Source organism: Eschrichtius robustus, chromosome 20 (genome assembly GCF_028021215.1).
Source record: "Eschrichtius robustus isolate mEscRob2 chromosome 20, mEscRob2.pri, whole genome shotgun sequence".
Taxonomy (NCBI): domain Eukaryota; kingdom Metazoa; phylum Chordata; class Mammalia; order Artiodactyla; family Eschrichtiidae; genus Eschrichtius; species Eschrichtius robustus.
The window spans coordinates 53,459,857-53,477,594 of NC_090843.1; the positions used below are offsets into that span (position 1 = coordinate 53,459,857).

At 45.9% G+C, this 17,738-nt stretch overlaps 1 protein-coding gene across 1 annotated transcript in view; it reads right to left on the minus strand.

Moving 5' to 3' along the window:
• Positions 1–2,556: 2,556 nt before the first annotated feature.
• Positions 2,557–17,738, minus strand: part of PITPNA (phosphatidylinositol transfer protein alpha) — a 35,075-nt gene continuing 19,893 nt past the window's right edge. The window contains exons 7-12 of the mRNA XM_068530345.1: positions 17,205–17,288; positions 15,048–15,125; positions 14,781–14,891; positions 13,513–13,635; positions 3,936–4,004; positions 2,557–2,881 (exon numbers count right to left, since the gene is read on the minus strand). Of these exons, the coding sequence (XP_068386446.1) occupies positions 3,960–4,004; positions 13,513–13,635; positions 14,781–14,891; positions 15,048–15,125; positions 17,205–17,288 (441 nt within the window). The 3' untranslated portion in view covers positions 2,557–2,881; positions 3,936–3,959. The remainder of the gene's footprint in view (positions 2,882–3,935; positions 4,005–13,512; positions 13,636–14,780; positions 14,892–15,047; positions 15,126–17,204; positions 17,289–17,738) is intronic.

Genomic DNA, 17,738 nt, shown 5'->3' on the forward strand with positions numbered 1-17,738 from the left:
GGAAGCCAGGGTTAAGAACTCCCTTAAATAAATGTTTCCCTTGGTAGGATGGGTAAAAGGGATGTGGAGAGGAGGGGAGACAAAAGCAAAAAGGAAATACTGCCAGTAGAAAGTGGCCAAATTACTTTCAGAAATATGATATCTGCATAAGTAAAATGATAAGGGGATTGTTTTAGTTTACAGAAATCAACATGCCAACAATTTTCAGAGATATCCTGTATCTTTCTAATCCTTCCCTGGTAAAATCGGGGAGATGAGCAAGAGTTTGAGGATACCTAAGTTGTAAAATGGACATAAGGACATCACCAATAAGCTGGACTCCAGAAAGCTCTGTCTAGGATTTTATTAGACTGCTTTTTCCCCCAATATAACCTATATTGGAAGATTGAGACAAAAAGGCACAAACTCACATTAAATAAACAAGGTAATCTAATCAGTTCTACAAAGTGTATTTTGTAAAAGAAGTAGCACTAGGAACCAACCAAAATATGTCAGGGAGTCCCAGCAGGGACTGTAAGAGAATTTGGGAAGATATACACATGTCCACAATACTGACCCTGTCCCCAGCCGCTCTCCATGAGAAGGCCAGAGCCCAGCACCCCTCCTACAGAGGCACTGCTGCTTCCAACTGGGACTGCGGCCCTGAAAGCAGCTGGTCTGAAGGGGCGTGGCACATCCTCAGGTACTACCCCTGGAGCTGAGCCTTGCATCATAAGCCCCTCTGAGTGCTAGTCAGTTTGGGGGGTGGGTAAGGAGGGAAGGGGGGTACTTAAAAGAAGCCAGCACTGCTGCCCAGCAGCGACACTATCCATGGGGACGGAACAGACCAGGCACGTCCCTTCTTATGTTGATGTGGGCTGGAGCCCCAAATCCAGCTGACCTCAGGAAACGCCAGTTCAGCTCTTGTGGATGCTGAACTGGGGCAACAGGTGGAGGTGGAGGAGCCAGAGAAAAGGCCGACAAGGAGCGAGCCCCGCCCCTACAGTTGGAGTGATATGTGTGGATCTCAGAGAAGAGCTGAAGGAAGGAGACTGACAACTGCTGACCCTCAAACCACATAAACAATAGTCCGCCTAGAATATCACCGTTTGTTTCTCCCAGGCTAACCCACATCTGGACTTCACTTAGTTGATGAATGTAAGAAGGGAAAGCTTTAAGCACAAATATAATTATAGCTAATACAGAGCTTGTAGGAAAACATTTATATTTTTCTCCAGTAGGAATGTCTCTTCAACTTTCCCAGTCAAATTAATGCTACCAGCAGTTGGGATGCTAATAACCAACTGAATTGCCCCAGATCCACTACTATAGACCCCACAAGGTGAGGAGACTGTGACAGGATATCTCCCGGCCCCAGAGGGGCCTCAATGAAGGTGGGAGCTAACCACGCTGAGTCTGTCCACCCCCAGGAGGGCCACAGGGAAGCAGCCATCAGGAAGTCACAGGTTTCATCCTGTGTGACACTCCCTTATTGCACTTAGAAATGAGTAAGGCAAAACAAACTGACAAAAACCTAAGGACAGATCATCCCATTCTACTTCTCACTCCCCCAACAGAGATTTGGTCTCGCATTAGCAGTTGCACCCAGGCTAGCATGGGCTTGAGTCACTGCACACTCGGCCAACAAACTTCACAAGGTTTGGGAAATGTCAGGTGACACCACAGCTATCTCAGATTCTCCCACTGGGAAGGCATACTCGGGCTCTGCCAAGTCCCAGGGAACGGTGAAGCACTCGGCAGCTTCTGCTCCCCTGGAGCCTGGACTTTCTCACCAGCCAGCTTCGGTAGAGCTCCGTACTACGATCGCTACTTGCTTTTGATTGTCCAGGGCAGAACTCAGCATGGGGGCAGGATGAGCTGAGTTCTTGACCCCCAAATTCCTTTCCAGCAACTGGAGACATGGGGGAACATGTTCTGGGAAAAAGCTTTTTGCATGCTTGTTTTGTGCAGCATGAAAAGATCAAGACCCATTGTGTCCTGACCAGCCTCAGACAGAGGACAGGAATCTAAGAAAGCACAGCGAAAAGGGGATTATTGCTGAGTGGCAGCACCAGCCCAAAAGGGAAGAGGAGCGTGGACATACAGAGCTCCTCGGGGGGCAGACTCAATTCTAAGGGCCACACGGGACAGTTCCCTCCAGATAGAGTTGCCCCGGGCACATTACGGGCTCTGCGGAGATACAGAGTGGGCAACAGGAGGGCCAAGAAACCATAGGTATTTCTAAGACTAGTGACCAGAGATGCAATGCCTGGGGCAGGGGTTATTTGTATTTGTTTAATTTTCAAAACAGGTTGGCTGGGCCTTGGGTACTTCCATGGTGCCTAGAGCGCTCTAACAGTGGGTTACTGGGAGCAGAGGTCAGAGTTATGAAGCCACATTGCTGTTCTGTGGAACTGGAGGGGAAAAAAATATGTATTTCTAACTCATCCCTTCTCCCCAGGTGAGCACTCAAAATTGCAAAGATTTGCCCAGGAAGCAAAATACCTCAAGTTTATCCCAAGGTTGAAAACTAACAAAGTAAATCGTTTAAAATCACCACATCACAAAAGGCAGCTATTTTGAATGACTAAAAATGTCACTTGGAAATAAAGGGGGCGGGGGCACACAGAAATGGGTCAAGAACACAATGGTTGGAGAGGGAGGAGCTGTAAATACAGCCACCTACACGCCACATATCTCAGAGGGGCAGGCTCCCGCACACATGGGCTTCGTAATACCAGACAGTCTATTTGTTCACAATATTAAAGGGCATCTAGAATTAACTACAGTAAGGGATCAAAGTTGCCTGAAGAATGGGCACAGAAAGGCTGCGTCCGAAGATGGCCTGTCACTCAGGAGGGTGGAGCTGCTGGGCCTTCCTGTTGACCACTGTCTTGCAAAACTAGAAGAGAAATACAATTATTAAAGAAGCAACAGAGGAAAACAGAAACACACTGTAAATCATTGATGGGGGAATTGCAAAAGGAAGGAAGGATGCCAGGCAGTGTGGTGGGGGGCTGTCGGGGGGAGAGGAAACTAAGGTCCAAGCAGTGATGAGAAGCTGGCATCTCCTCAATCCACTTCATCCTACCGTTTTATCTCCCAGAAGTTCTCCTCAAGCACACGGGGCAGGGAGAGTGAGCAGCGGTTTGCTTCACTGCTGGTGAAAGCCCAGGCCTCCTTAGCACCGTAGTGCTAGAGGACAACCAGGCTTTATTTGATAACATAATTTTCTCTCAGAGCCTGATGGGGAGCAGGACCAGGCTTCTCATTCCATGCCTAATCCCCTCTGAGCTGCTGGAATAACAGCAAGTCTGGAGGTGTGCAGGACACTGGGTGCTAATAGAATGTAGGGTCTTGGGAAAGAGTGACCACGTGAAACAAGAGACATCCCATCCTGGTCCTATGACCTGGGCAGAAACACTCTCCAAGTATCTGAAAGATGCTGCCTCTGAACGACTTTGTCTGGGATCAGAGGGTATGGAGAGAAAGGAAATGAAGCACCAGACCCAACAAGGACCACTAGGAAAAGCTGTCTGGACGGCAAATTCCAAGGGAGAGGCAGGGAACAGCTCTGGCACAGGGGGGTACAGGGAGCACCCAGAATGCCAGCTTCAACTTGAAATGGCTCAAGTTACGAGAGGAAGAGTAATTAGGTGCAGATAAGCTTTGATTCTCATCCACTGCCCCCACCCCAGCCGCACTTCCCACCACCCTTTCCTTGTCTCTGAGTGGTTCTTTGTACAATCACATAGATCCCTGAAATGTCTTAACAGTCATAACCTCTTCCTCTTTCCGAAGCCTGAGTGCTATTAAGCATCGCGATCATCATTAATACTAGAGGGCAGGATGAGGAAAGAAGCAGGCTTTCTGCCTCCAGAGTGAGCTGCTAAGCCTTGAGGACCCAAACCGATTCTGGCGTCTATGTCATGCTCAGTGAGAAATGCGGTACATACAGTGCAGAAGGGGGAGGAGTGGCTTTAGTCATCCGCTGTCATTCCTTTCACTGGGTCCTTTTGTCTCATCTGGAACAGAAAAAACAGGAAAAATTGAAGGCTTTTGCTGTTGATGGAACTCTACAACAAATACATTCCTCCTTCTTCTCAATCCTGCCAGTGGATAGGGTAGAGCATTTTTTTGTGCACAAAGCAAATCAGAAGAATAGAATTCTGTGTACACACGGCAAAAGCCATACTATTTATAGCTCTGTCATTGGTCCCACCATCCATGATTTCCATTTGTCTCCCTTGCGTCCCATCGTTGGGGTTTAGTTCTTAAGCTCCTCTCTTTCTTTCATTCATTCAGCAAATATTTATGAAGCATCTTTTTTTGTGCAAGGAACTGCTCCAGGCCTGAACCAGCCTGAATTCAGCCGTGAACCAAAACAGACCAAGTCTCTCCTCAAGGAGCTTACGCTCTGGGACAAGGTGCGGGGAGAACGAACAAACTGTGCCGGGTGGGGCTGCAGGCTGCTGCGACGGAGAGACTGTGGGAAAGTGCTATTTTATGAGCCGGCTGTGGAGGGCCTCTCTGATAAGTGACATTTGAGTAGAGACCTGAAGGAAGTGAGGGGGGAAATCCCGTGGGCCCTCTGGGGGGTGGGGGGCAGGGAGCATTCCAGGCGGAGGGAACAGCAATTCCCTCTCCTGAGCTCTGCTTAGAGGCTTTGCCTAGTCAGCCAGGTGGGCAGAGTTTGGCACCAGAGTTTGGCATCAGAACACAGGGATCGAGAGTGCAGGGAGTGGATCTCAGCTTGGCAGAAGTGCAAGGCTGCTGGAAAACAGGGTGGGATCTTCTCTGGAAGCACTGAGTGGTCCCTGCCCCGGCACCTTCCAAGCAGCAGAGGACACAACTTCTTGTTGGGGATACTGTGGTGGCCATCTCTCTCAAATCCTTTCCAACTTGAAAATTCTAATTGCAGGATGTCTATAACGTGTATATTTTAACTTCCCATTAGATATGTCTTCATTATCCGTGAGTTTTCTGCTCAACTTTCATTCTTTACTCATTCAACAGCTTTTGAGCACACAGAGCATAAGCGCTGGAATCAAACTGCCTGGATCACATTCTGGCTCCATCACTAAATTGTGTGGCCTTGAACAAATGACTTCACTGCTAAGCCTCAATTACTGTAATAATAAAATAGAGATACTAGTACACATGTCATGGGGTTGTGGTGAAGATTAAGATATTCACGTGGAGTACTCAGCACAGCAGAGTGCTTGGCACTCTGTACATGTTATCTGTGTTGTTATGTCTTTGTTCCAAACAGTGTCGTGAAGGGGATGTGTGTGTACACAGCTCTCAAGAACCTGCACTTTTAAGCTACAGCCTCCTCAGCTTTTGTTTTGTTAAGGATAAGGGCACTGTCACATTTTTTAAAAGACAAGAAGTTAACCTTGTGGTGTTAGGTTGGAATGGGAAGTATCTGTGCGATCATAATATGTCAGCTAGATACAGAAATAACTACAGATGTTACAGTCCCCCAGCTCCATCCTATGAGAAAGTCTGGGAGCAGCAACACCCCACCAGTAATGAGCACGTTCAGCACCCAAACACCATCCTCCACTAAAGGAACCAGGGCTCCTTGGTGATACAGCTGATTCTAGGGCTGGTCATGGAAAGAGCAAGACGAGCCTGGAACACCTTGCTGTGCTTCAGGTGAACAAAGGTAACTTCACCAGAACTGGACAGAAAGACAGAATACAATGAAAAGAACACCGAAGTCTGATGTTTTGGCCTAAAATACAGAAACTGGATCTAATCACGCAGAATCACTGGACAAACCCAAATTGAAAGACATTCTACAAAATGACTAGCCTGTAACTTCCACAAATGTCAAGGTCATAGAAGTCCCAGAAAACTGAGGAGCTGCACCAGACTGAGACTAGAAGGGTGCAGTGTGTGATCCCGGGTCGTACCCTTTCCTTTAAAGGAATGGGTTCTCTGGGTTCAAGAATATACAGGAGTTCTCCGTATTCTTCTTGTCATTTTTAGTAAGTTTGAAACTCTTTCAAAATAAAAATTTTTTAAAGACAGAAAAGCACGCTTTAAATGTCTGCTCACTAAGGACCATTCATGTAAATTTTCAATAATCAGGGAGGCTAAGATTTAGTATCATGGGACCAAAGCTCCCTGGGCCTCAAGCAGATCCTTGTATACCCTGAGAGTCCACCACCTGGCTTTAATTTACTAACGCGAAGCCAGGTCCTGTTTTCCTACTGCTTGAAATAAGATGCAACTTCCTATCAGGAAACAGGATAGCTTCCTTTACTCTCAGAGACAAGGTTCCCCCCACAGAGGGTGCCACTGAAATAAAAATGCATTATTTCATTCTTATAATGAAATGCTCTAAGAATGCTTATTTCCTGTTTCCTGGGGCCTAAATGACACAAGAGATTTTATCTGATGTTTGTAGTGTTCCTTGGATCAAACCACTGCAGGCTATATATATACATATAGTCGAGGAACATGAAAATAGAAGCTCCAGTCCTGGTTTGTTTGTTTTTAGCAGTGGTTTCCTCTAGGGAATGAGGCCGAAGGTTGGAAGAAAGGGACTTTTATTCATCTACTTATTTTCTTTATTTATTTGGACTTATAATTTTAACATTTTTCTCTATCTTTTGAAAACTGCTTTTACTATAAGTATGAAATACTCCTTTACTTAAAGAAACTTGTAAAAGTATCAATGCCAATTTCCTGGGTGTGATATTGTACTATTGTTTTGCAAGATGTCACTGGGAGAAACGGATCTCCTCTCTGTATTATTTCTTATACCTGCATGTGAATCTTATAATCATCTCAAAATAAAAAGTTCAATAAAAAAATAAAGCTAGTAAAAAAAAATAAAAAAACCCAATCAGTTTAAGACACTGAAAAGTAACCACAAACCAGTTAGTTCTGAAAGTGCACAGATATGAGGCAAATGTGGAATTGTTTTTAGAACCTCTCTAGGGACTTCCCTGGCAGTCCAATGGTTAAGACGTCACCTTCCAATGCAGGGGGTGCGGGTTCGATCCCTGGTCTGGGAGCTAAGATCCCACCACATGCTTCATGGCCAAAAAACCAAAACATAAAACAGACACAATATTGTAACAAATTCAATAAAGACTTTAAAAATGGTCCACATCAAAAAAAAAAAGAAAAAAAATCTTAAAGAAAAAAAAAAAGAACCTCTCTAGAAAGCCACTCTATAAACAGATTCAGCCTTTGGGGGAAGAAATTTGGCAATAGGTAACAAGAGTCTTAAATTCTCTAATTCCACTTGTAGGAATTTATCCTAAGTAAATAATCCTAATTACCAAAAAAACTGAGTGCATAAAAAATTTTCATCACAGCATTATTTAAAAACAGTGAGAACCTACAACAACATGAAGGAAAATCCAACACAGGGTGATGACAGAGTACAGAGCAATATGTACACTGTTGTTAGAAACATGTATGTGAAGAAACTTTTTTTTAGCAGGAAATGCTTTGTTACAATGCTCAGAGAAAAAAGTGAGAGAACCACCCAGGCACATGGAATACCATCACAGCTAAGTAAAAGTGTGTACGAATTCTTAAAATGGTTATCTTTAAATAGAGTACTTATCTTTAAATAGAGTACAAGTGTTTTTTTTCTTTCTACTTTTTACTCTTTTCCAAAAAATGTTTAATGCTTATATATTACCTTAATATTGAAAAATGAAACTACTTAAAAAGAAAAGAAAGCTGCTCCTATATTTCAAGATGCTGGTCAATGTTGCAGGTGGTCTGCCCTGGCTGGGGTCAATCACTTCTGGGCAGGGCGGAAGGAATTAAGACTCCACAGACAGGGATCCCTCGGCCTCAAAAGACCTAGCTTTGCCCTCTGCAGGCGCTATGGGAATCTCAGATTCCAATCTCCCACAGCCCAGCAGGTGAGCTAGGCACTGAGTGGTTTCTCTTTATCCTCAGACCTTCTGTCTACCACAAACCCAAACGGGAAACTAGGATGTAGTGTCCTGCCAGGCACTTCACTGCACAGGGACACGTATACAATTGCTGCGTAACCGGTCCAGAGTTTAAGACTTAAAATCTAAAACTGATGGTGATCCATCAGTCAAAAAGTCATAGGATGGAGCAAAGGCCCTCTTCGTCAAAGTTCAGTTGATGAGAAAGGGACAGGCACATTCACACACAAGCAAACAGACAGGAAGGCCGGCTACTCGGAGGCTCAGAGACAGCTCCCAGGGTGGGCCAGCAGAGCAAGAGCGCCATGTAGCCGCTGAGCTCCATCCCAAAGTACAAAGTCCAGGAGGAATGGGCTATGGAGGGATCAGAGGAGCCAACAGATTTAGAGAGGAAGACCCACAAGGGAAGGCTGGGGAAGAAAATGCGGCAGGATCTTAATCGTGTGTTCTTTGCTGTTTTTCAGCAAATGTTCTAGAGAGTCCAGTAAGTAGGGAAACAAGTTTTCTTAAGATTTTTAAAATGAGTCCTCTTCTCCCAGTCTCATTACCTAGAGTTAATGACCAAGGCCCAGGAGGTACCTATTCTCTGAACTAGAAGGTATCCTTAACTTCTCTGAAAATAATACCTATGGCACAGGTAGCCATGAGCATTTCATGACCATATATGTCAAATGTTTACCACACATGACAGGCACATGGTAAGACCTCAATGTTAGCTTCTCTTAATAATACAGATGTTATTGTAAATCAACTGTACTTCAATTTAAAAAAATAATACAGATATGTTTATTACCACCATGTTCATAAGACAGTGAGTTCCCCATTACAGGAGGTGATCAAGCACAAGCTGGTGAGAAAGCTGCAGAGAGGACTCAAGCACTGGACATATAATTGGACTAAATGACCTTTAAGGTACCCTCTTCCACTTTTGAGATTGAGTTTCTTAAGATCAGGAGCGAGGGAAGGAGGGAGAGCCACTGCTCCCCTACAGGCACACATTTCCTGACATTTTTGTTTTTAGGGAAAAGCACTAATCTCTTTTTTTAAAAATTAATTAATTAATTAATTAATTTTTGGCTGTGTTGGATCTTCGTTGCTGCACGCAGGCTTTCTCTAGTTGCGGTGAGCTGGGACTACTCTTTGTTGTGGTGCGCGGGCTTCTCATTGCAGTGGCTTCTCTTGTTGTGGAGCACAGGCTCTAGGTGCGTGGGCTTCGGAAGCTGTGGCACGTGGGCTCAGTAGTTGTGGCGCACGGGCTTAGTTGCTCCGCGGCATGTGGGATCTTCCCAGACCAGGGCTCGAACCCGTGTCCCCTGCATTGGCAGGCAGATTCTTAACCACAGCACCACCAGGGAAGTCCCAGGACCAGTCTCCTGATCTCATTTCTCAAATCCTTGAGCCTCAATCCAAGAATGGTGGGTCCACCCCCACAGAGGGACAAGAGTTATGGCAGTGGTGACTGTGGCCTTATAGTGACCTCTCATAACTCACAAAACAACCCACCCACGCCAGACTACTATGCATTGGTTTAAAGAATAACAGTCATAATTTCTCTGATTTTTTTTTTTTTTTTGGCCGTGCCGCGCAGCTTGCAGGATCTCAGTTCCCCAACCAGGGACTGAACCCAGGCCACAGCAGTGAAAGCCTGGAATCCTAACCACTAGGCCACCAGGGAACTCCCTAACTGTCATAATTTCTATCACAAACTTGCAGTTAATCATGGCAGATTGAATACATGCATTTGTTGCTATTCCTCCCCAAAACCCTACCACAATGACTGTAAAGGAATAAAAAAAGATAGAAAACTATAAAGACAACAAGAACAGAGGAGACAACTACAGATACAAGATGGAAATGGCATTCTGGAAGATGAAAAAGGATGGATGAGCAATGACTAATCTGCAGAGCAGCAGGAGCTGCCGGTGAGGAGGGGACCCAGTGGTGCTGCAGGTCACCCAGAGGCTTGGGCACTGGCGGCACCAGGTGCCTCTAAAAGTGGGAGTGCAGCTAGGGGTGAAAACAGGTGACTTCATTGAAAGTGGGAATAAAGAACCATTTGGGCCTGGCGTGCCCTGGTGTTCCCTCCCCCAGTTTTCACAGTCAAGTAACGCCCCCTCTTCCTGCAAAGCCCAGGGATTCACTCTCTGGAGGCACTGAGGTCTTGAACTCAGGACCCCAGGCTCAGCTAGGGGTGAAGTGGGCATGATGCAGAATACAATGGGATTAAGTCAGAGCCACCCCATGGCATAGTGAGCCCACCAGGACCCTTCTCCAGCTCAGCTCCCAGAATGCTGGCCCTGACCATCCCCATGAGCAAAAGACTGGGGAGTCCTCTCAAAGCAAAATGAGCAGCCCAAGAAAAATAGACTCAGGATCCTGAAGTGGGGGACCCCAATGGAACCACCTGATTACCCTTCAATAAGCCCAGCCACTGACTCAGAGAGCTTCCAACCACTTTTTGGAGCTTCACTCTTCACTTTGAACGGACAGCCAAGGACCCCCCACCCCCAGTCATTTGAGGGAAGCCCCTAACAGAAAACACAGAGTCCCATAGGAAAAAGGAGCTCAGAGAACACAAAGAATGTTCAGGTGGCAGAGATATCTCAAAGCCAAGCAAGAACCAAAACCCGGAGCTTCAGAAAAGGAAAATGATGCCAGCAGAAAAAAAGAAAAAATACTTAAAAAAAGAACACAGCACAAGAAATGCTTTAAAATGTCTTAAGTTCAACAGAGAAGAGAAAAGTTAACTTCAGAAAACCTCCCCTAGGAAGGAGACGAAAAAGGAGACAAAACAAGAAAATTAGAAGGTCAATTCATGAGGTCCAACTTCTAACTAAAAAAAATCCAGAAAGAGAACAAAGAGAACAGAGGGGAGAAAATGATGAAACGGGTAACACAAAAACATTTCCCAGAACTAAAGAGATCTTTAGCTCAAAGTGCCCACCAAGTGGGAGCAAAATGAAGGAGAATGAACCAACGTCAACTACATTATTGTGCAACCAACCCAACCAACCACCCTGTTGAGACTCAAAAACTTAATGATACAGAGAACTAAGCTAACAAAGAGAAGGAACGCGGTTACTAACTTCCTAACGAAACAAGAAAATTATCCAAGGAAGGAATGAAGATCAGAGTAGATGAAAGGGTTCAGCTGGGAAAAACAATGACAAAGGTATAATAATGATAAATGCTGAATGACCAGTTAACCCCAAATTGTGACACTGAAGGATGGAGAGGAGGAGCGTGTGAGTGGTGGGTGGAGTAAAAGAGCTAAACCTTCCACAGGAAGAAGCGAGCAATTAACAGCTGAAGTTGAAAAACTGTGAATTAAGAGGATAAACCTATTATTTAGAAACTCGGAGGTAACTAACAAAAGAAACAACTGTGAGAACTTCAAGGGGCTACTTCTGGGGGCAGGAGCACAGGGACAGGGCAGAGGAGGGCAGCAACTTCCTCATAAGCCTGGGATACTGCCTGAGTTTTAAAACTATAAAAATACTTGTGGAGGTGGTGGATATGCTTTTGGCACTGACTGTGGTGATGGTTTCACGGATGTCTATTTATCTGCAAGCTCATCAAGATGTACACATTAAATGGGTGCAGCTCTTTGTAAGTCAATCAGACTTCAATAAAGTGTTTTTTTAATTAAAAATGAAAAAAGTATAATTCTGAAAATAAAACTTTGATAAAAATATTTTTAGAAAGAGGAAAAATAAAGAAAAAAGAGAAGTGAGCCAGAAGTACAGTCAGCACACAAAGGTCCCATACAGTTGCTAAAGGGGTCAGAACATGTCCCCCAGTGGCTTTGCTTTCTCTTCCACTGCCAACTATTTAAAAAATTCCAATTCCAAAGAGGGTTTTCTGCATTTTGCAATTATCTTGGAGGACAGAGATCATCTAAGCTTTTGGCACAATTATCCACAGAACGGAGAAACAGGCAAAGACAAGGGGTGGGGATTAAAAAAAGAACTCCCCGAGGACAAGTGCTCTCAAACTTTGGATCTGAGGGAGGCAGATCCAGTAAATGCTCAGGAGAGTTCTCCCAGCACCAAGAATTCGAATTCGACCCAAAGAGTGAAAGGCTGTCAGCAAACACTTGCATGACCCCAGTGTACTTCTGGCTGGCCTGCCAGGCAGTGGGCAGCTGAAGCTACAGGCTAAACCCCGAAAGCTCCGTGTTCTTCCATTTGGTAACCTGTTTCTTTTCTTTTTCTCAAGAATCGGGTGACCACAAGACTCAGGTCTCCCTCTTACATTGTTAGAATCGTCTGAGCCCTGGACATTAAAATCTACCACTTCCTGAAGATCCTTAGCAGAAGAATCAGGAGTTGTGTCCAAAATCCTGCCACTTCCCTGCCAAATGTACCTGAATGAATAACTAAAACATCTGCCTACAACAGGAACTAACTCAGCAAACCACTGTAACCAGTGAGTCAGCCCAGGAAGTGTCATCCTGGAGGGTAAAATCAAGGAAGGAAGAGCTCGCAGGCCCATTCTCCACCGAGACCAGCACAGTGCAGCGGGAGCACCTGTGTAGTGTGGGGCACCGTGGACCCGGGCCTGCATCTCACCTGAGGCCCCGCTGGAGAGCCAGACAAGGCTGTGCAAAGCTATGCCTGCCAGACACCCAGGCTCCATGCCAACCCTCCCAGGGAAAGGAGGGAGCAATGGATGGCAGTTCCTATGAAACAGAGCTTCCTGCCTTATTTTTAGCCCCGAGAGGCAGGAGGGAGCCCCAAATGGCATTTAGAGGGAGAAGAGACAGAGTGATTGAGTGCTACAGCTCTTCCCCTGACTGTATCACGTGCAGGCTGTGTGACCCTGGGTACGGCCTTGAACTCTGAGAACCTCTACCTCCTCATCTGAGAGTGGGGGTAACAGTGGCGCGTCCTCACAGGGGTTGTGAGGATCACAGGAGATGGGACAAGACGTGGAAAAGCCCTCCGAATAGTGTCTCACACACAGTGGCTGCCTGAATGTTATTTACTGACCATCTCCTCAGAGTGAGCCTTGCAGGGAAGCAGCCCCAAATTCCCCAAATGAGGCAAGAGGAGTGTTAGGTCTTCAGGCTTCCACGGAGCAGCAGATAGCTCTCCTTCTGGGATCCATGCCACGGCCAAGAAAAAAAAAAAAGGCAAAGGCTCCAAACTCTAAAAATAGCTCCCAGCACCCTTATAGAGGGGTTAGCTCTGTGTGCTGCTGCTGTCCTCTGCGGGTGACGTGCGTGGCATTCGTGGACCAGCCCAGCCTGCCTCCTCCCAGGGCCGCCTCCATCTCTGCAGCCCAGCACCATCCCACCCCACCGGCTCTGAAGAACCACTGCAGCAACTGTATTACTCACTTGGCATTCAGCACAGCCCGCCATATTTGTCTCTCTGGATATGCCAAGACCTCGACTAGACTGCAAGTTCAAGAGCACAGGCTGCTTTCTTCCTTGTAGTTCCCATATCGCCTGGCATTAGACCTTACCCACAGTGGACGCTGACATGTTCCTAGAACCACAGGATGGTGCCCTCAGTGAACTGCCCTGGCACGACAGTCTCCGTAATGTTCACGGTTATCTAGGTGACAGTCCCAGAGTCTCGTCTGGCCTCCCACATACCTCATCCAGCTGTCTCTTGGTCTCTTCTTCCATCCTTCGAATGTCGTCCATAGTCAGGTCAACCCACTTATCAAGCCAACAGAAGAGCTGCCTGTGGAAGTTTGTAAACAGACGCCTCTCTTGCTATAAAAAGGAGGGACCCAAGTTAGAACTGGAAGGTGCAGGCCACTGCTGCAGCCCTCTGCCCCACGACCTCTGTGCCAGTATCCACACTTTACGGGGGCAGGGGGAGTGATACCTGGCTGGCTGATCTGGATCAGCCCTCCAGTCCCTCAGGTCAGTGACCTGTGCCTCCATGTGTCTGAAAGGAATGGCCTCAAGTAGGGGAAGCCCCCAGGAGAGGGTTGGTGCCTACCTCACCGCGAGGCTCTGTGCCCAAAATGCTACCAAGACAGGCAGTCCACAAGTCAAGGTCCCAAAACAACTGTGCAAAGTTTCCTCCTTGTCTCTTGAGCCTAAAGCCAGGTTAAAACTGGCCAGCAGCTATGAATGTTGCCCAATTTCACCAGACTCACACATCAGAAATAAGGCTATAGAAACTCCTTAGGTGTCATTTGGGCGAGTTGCTCAGTTTTCCTGGGTCTCCCATTTTTACATGTTATTATACTTTTGTTTGAGATTCTCTTGTTAAAAAAAGAAAAAAGGAAAAAACTCCTTAGGTCTGTCTAGTTCAGTAATTCAGGGCACTGGAGAATTTGGTTCATAGTGCTTCTTGCCTTTTGGCATCAAGAAAAGATGCTGAGGGACTTCCCTGGTGGTGCAGTGGTTAAGACGCCGCACCCCCTACGCAGGGGCCCCAGGTTCGATCCCTGGTCAGGGAACTAGATCCCACATGCATGCCGCAACTAAGACTTCACATGCCACAACTAAGGAGCCCACGGACCGCAACTAAGGAGCCCATGGACCGCAACTAAGGAGCCCACAAGCCACAACTAAGGAGCCCACCTGCCACAACTAAGACCCAGCACAACTAAATAAATAAATAGAAAAGATGCTGAATTTAATTTGTCATTTAATCACAGCAAAGCCCCTTCCTGTTTCCTTCTTTTGCCTCAGTTTCCTTACCTTTCACATGTGGTACCCTTGGATGGACAGCATTAAACTGTAAGACAGCTCAGTGCAAGGGGGAGTGGGGGTCTGGGAACTGAAACCAAAATATCAAGCCACGTGGGTTGATATACGCCACGTGGGTTGTATGATCTTCTCTTGTCGGGCAAAACACCCCCCACTAACACACACTGGGAAGGCCTCCCACCCTGGTCACTTACCTTATGTATAAAGTTTTCCACTTTGTTCTGCAGGCCCCACCACTTGAACTTGACAGTAACCAGTTTGTATGCACACATGTATGGGCAGTCTTTCTGATTTACAAGTTCTTGCTGTATTAGAAACACACCCACAGGCAAGCAGTTAACTAAGAGGGCAGACCTCTGGATCCCCCTTAGCCCGGGCGGGCCATTCCCCTCCTCCATGGGGGAAGCCCACACACACTGGCCCCAGCCCACCCCCCCTGGTGGTGAGGGTGTGAACTGCACCTTCCAATTGGGACCCAAGGGTCCTCGGCCTGTTTTGATAGATTTAAATTTTGCTGGGTCTTCCTCTGCCTTGTAATCCTGAGAGAAGTTGGAGTTGGAGGGGGGAGGGACAAAGAGGGGGAAGGGGAGGGAGGAGGAGAGAGAGAGAGAGAGAGAGAAAGAGATCAGATTTTCCACCAGAGTACAGTTCATACCATTCTTGACGCTGCTGGCTCACAGAAAATCTGGGAAAGTGTTATAAACAAGATATAGAACTGTTTACATTTGCCTCAGAGGAGAGCTCTCTGTGATTTTGTCTGCCAGGGCCTGTTTTCACTTTTACCAGACTATGTGAGCAGGCACGTATTTCCACTGTTTAAGATGGGGATTTGCAACCTGGAGTGAACATTCATATGACCAAGGAAGATGTTTTCAAAATACAGTTGACCCTTGAGCAAGGCAGGGGTTAGGGGTGCTGACCCTCCACGCAGTCAAAAGTCCAACTGACAGTTTGCCCTCCGTACCCGCAGTTCCTCTGCATCCTCGGATTCAACCAAGCACAGATCGTGTGCAACTGTATTTAATACTGAAAAAAAAACTGCTTTTAAGTAGACCCCCGCAGTTCAAACCCATGTTGTTCAAGGGTCAACTGTACAGATTTCTGGGTCATTCCACCTAAAACCCAGTGAATAAGAACATCTGCAGGGGAGGGTTGCATGCATTTTTTTTTTTAACTCCCCAGGTGATTCTAAAACGGCAGCCTGAGCTGAGAACAACTGGCCGCAGTCATTCCTGAAATCTTCTAGTCCCATCTCCCTCTGGCTTGTTTTGTTTTTGTTTTTAAACTGCCTTGCTTTAATAAAATCATTATTGGAAATGTTCAATGTACAGACTTAATCCTCTTGTGTACTGTCGTCAGTCTCCCCTCACTGATTTAAAATGCAGTCAGTGCTGTGTGTTAATTAACAGTAACAAAAGTTTACTCTTGGGCTGTTCCTCTGCATTGACTAATGTGGGCAATGAAAAGCAAACTCCTTATGGCATCTACTTAACAAAAATAACGAAGCTATCAAATCACACACATACACACACACACACACACACACACACACAATCATAAAGCATTTCCCAAAGCTAAGGAGATTATTTATTAAATCTTCCCCGCCTCTGCTTCTCTCCACTCACATGAAACAAACAGTCAACAAAATACTCAAAGCACCATACTTTTGGCTAGTATTTCTGTTTGAGAAATATCTGGCGATGTTCAGTTTGAGGAAATTCATCAGGCTGCACACTTATGATCTATTCACTTTGCTATATATGTTATACTTCAATAAAAAAATTTTTTTGAAAAATCCACTAATCTTTTGAGGGTAAGTGTGGGGATATTAGGCAAAGAAGCACAAGATGGCTTTCATATCTATTTGGGAATGCACAAAACAAAATATCTTAGGCACACAGAGTGACTCCAGGAAAGAGGTATCATACCCCTGGGGTACAGAGAGCAAACACTTATTCCCTACCAATGGGCAGAGTCAAGTTCCTGTGCCCAGATTCCAAAAGGCCTCTGTCAAATAGGAAGAGTACTGAATGGGGGAAACCTAGTCCTTTACTTCCCTAAACCAATACCTCCTGGGCAGTGAGCAGGACAGACCTGGTCCCCCATCTCTCCAACTTTATGGTCTAGCAGTGGACTGTCCTTTCCAGGTGGCTGCTGCCATGTCTGTTACTCTGAGAAGTGACCACCAACGTCTTGAGGGCAGGGGACTTGTCTTTTCATGTAACTGGCAACCCCCCAACATGGAACCCACAGAACAGAGTATTCTAAACACAAAATAGGCAGGCAATATATATTTTTAATCACAAGGTTAGAAAGAGAACTAGTTTCAGGCTAAGTGTCACTTCAGCAGGGCAAATCACCCCCAGGGCTACGGACAGTACCTGCGTCATCCAGTGACAATTTCCAGAGGCCAAACAGGACACATACATCTGGGCCACTATTTTCCTAGTGGTATCCCTGAGTCAAGGCAAGGCAATTCTTAACACTCATTTAAAACATAAAATACCCAAGAGAGAACTTCCCTTTGAGCCAAGTTGGGTATGGTTCTTTGGTTTCTCTGACACTTAGAAGTCATTTCTGCATCTCAAAGGCCACCCATATCACTGAACAGTTCCTACCTTGCTAAGTACTTGGCTTCGATCTGCAATGTCTATATACACGGCTTCCACATGTTTCCAAGCCTCAGGCTCCAGTTTATGCACCTGCAGGAACAAGGAGGACCACTGTGTAGTTTTTATCATCTACGAAGCACCCTTTACCCAAAATGGACACCTAGTAGCAGCTGTTCCCATAGCCATAGATGCGAGATTCCTACTGGTACATACAAAACTATCCAAAGGAGTGGAAGGATGGATTTTAAGTGGACATACATTTGAGAACTAATGCTTTGATTTTTCATGCTAAGTACAACTGCAGCAGCCCAAGACACTCTCCGGACTCCCCTATCACCTACTTTGTTTCCATATGTTCCCCCTTTGTAAAGACTATACATTTGTCTCATGGGGATGTTGCCTGGTTAGCCATATACTGCTTATTTTGATGCTCTTAAAAATTAACTAACTCAAATAGGTGGCACCAGATATAAAATCATGCTATGAAATTCTGATACAAATTCAAAATGCACAAAAGGGGCTTCCCTGGTGGCACAGTGG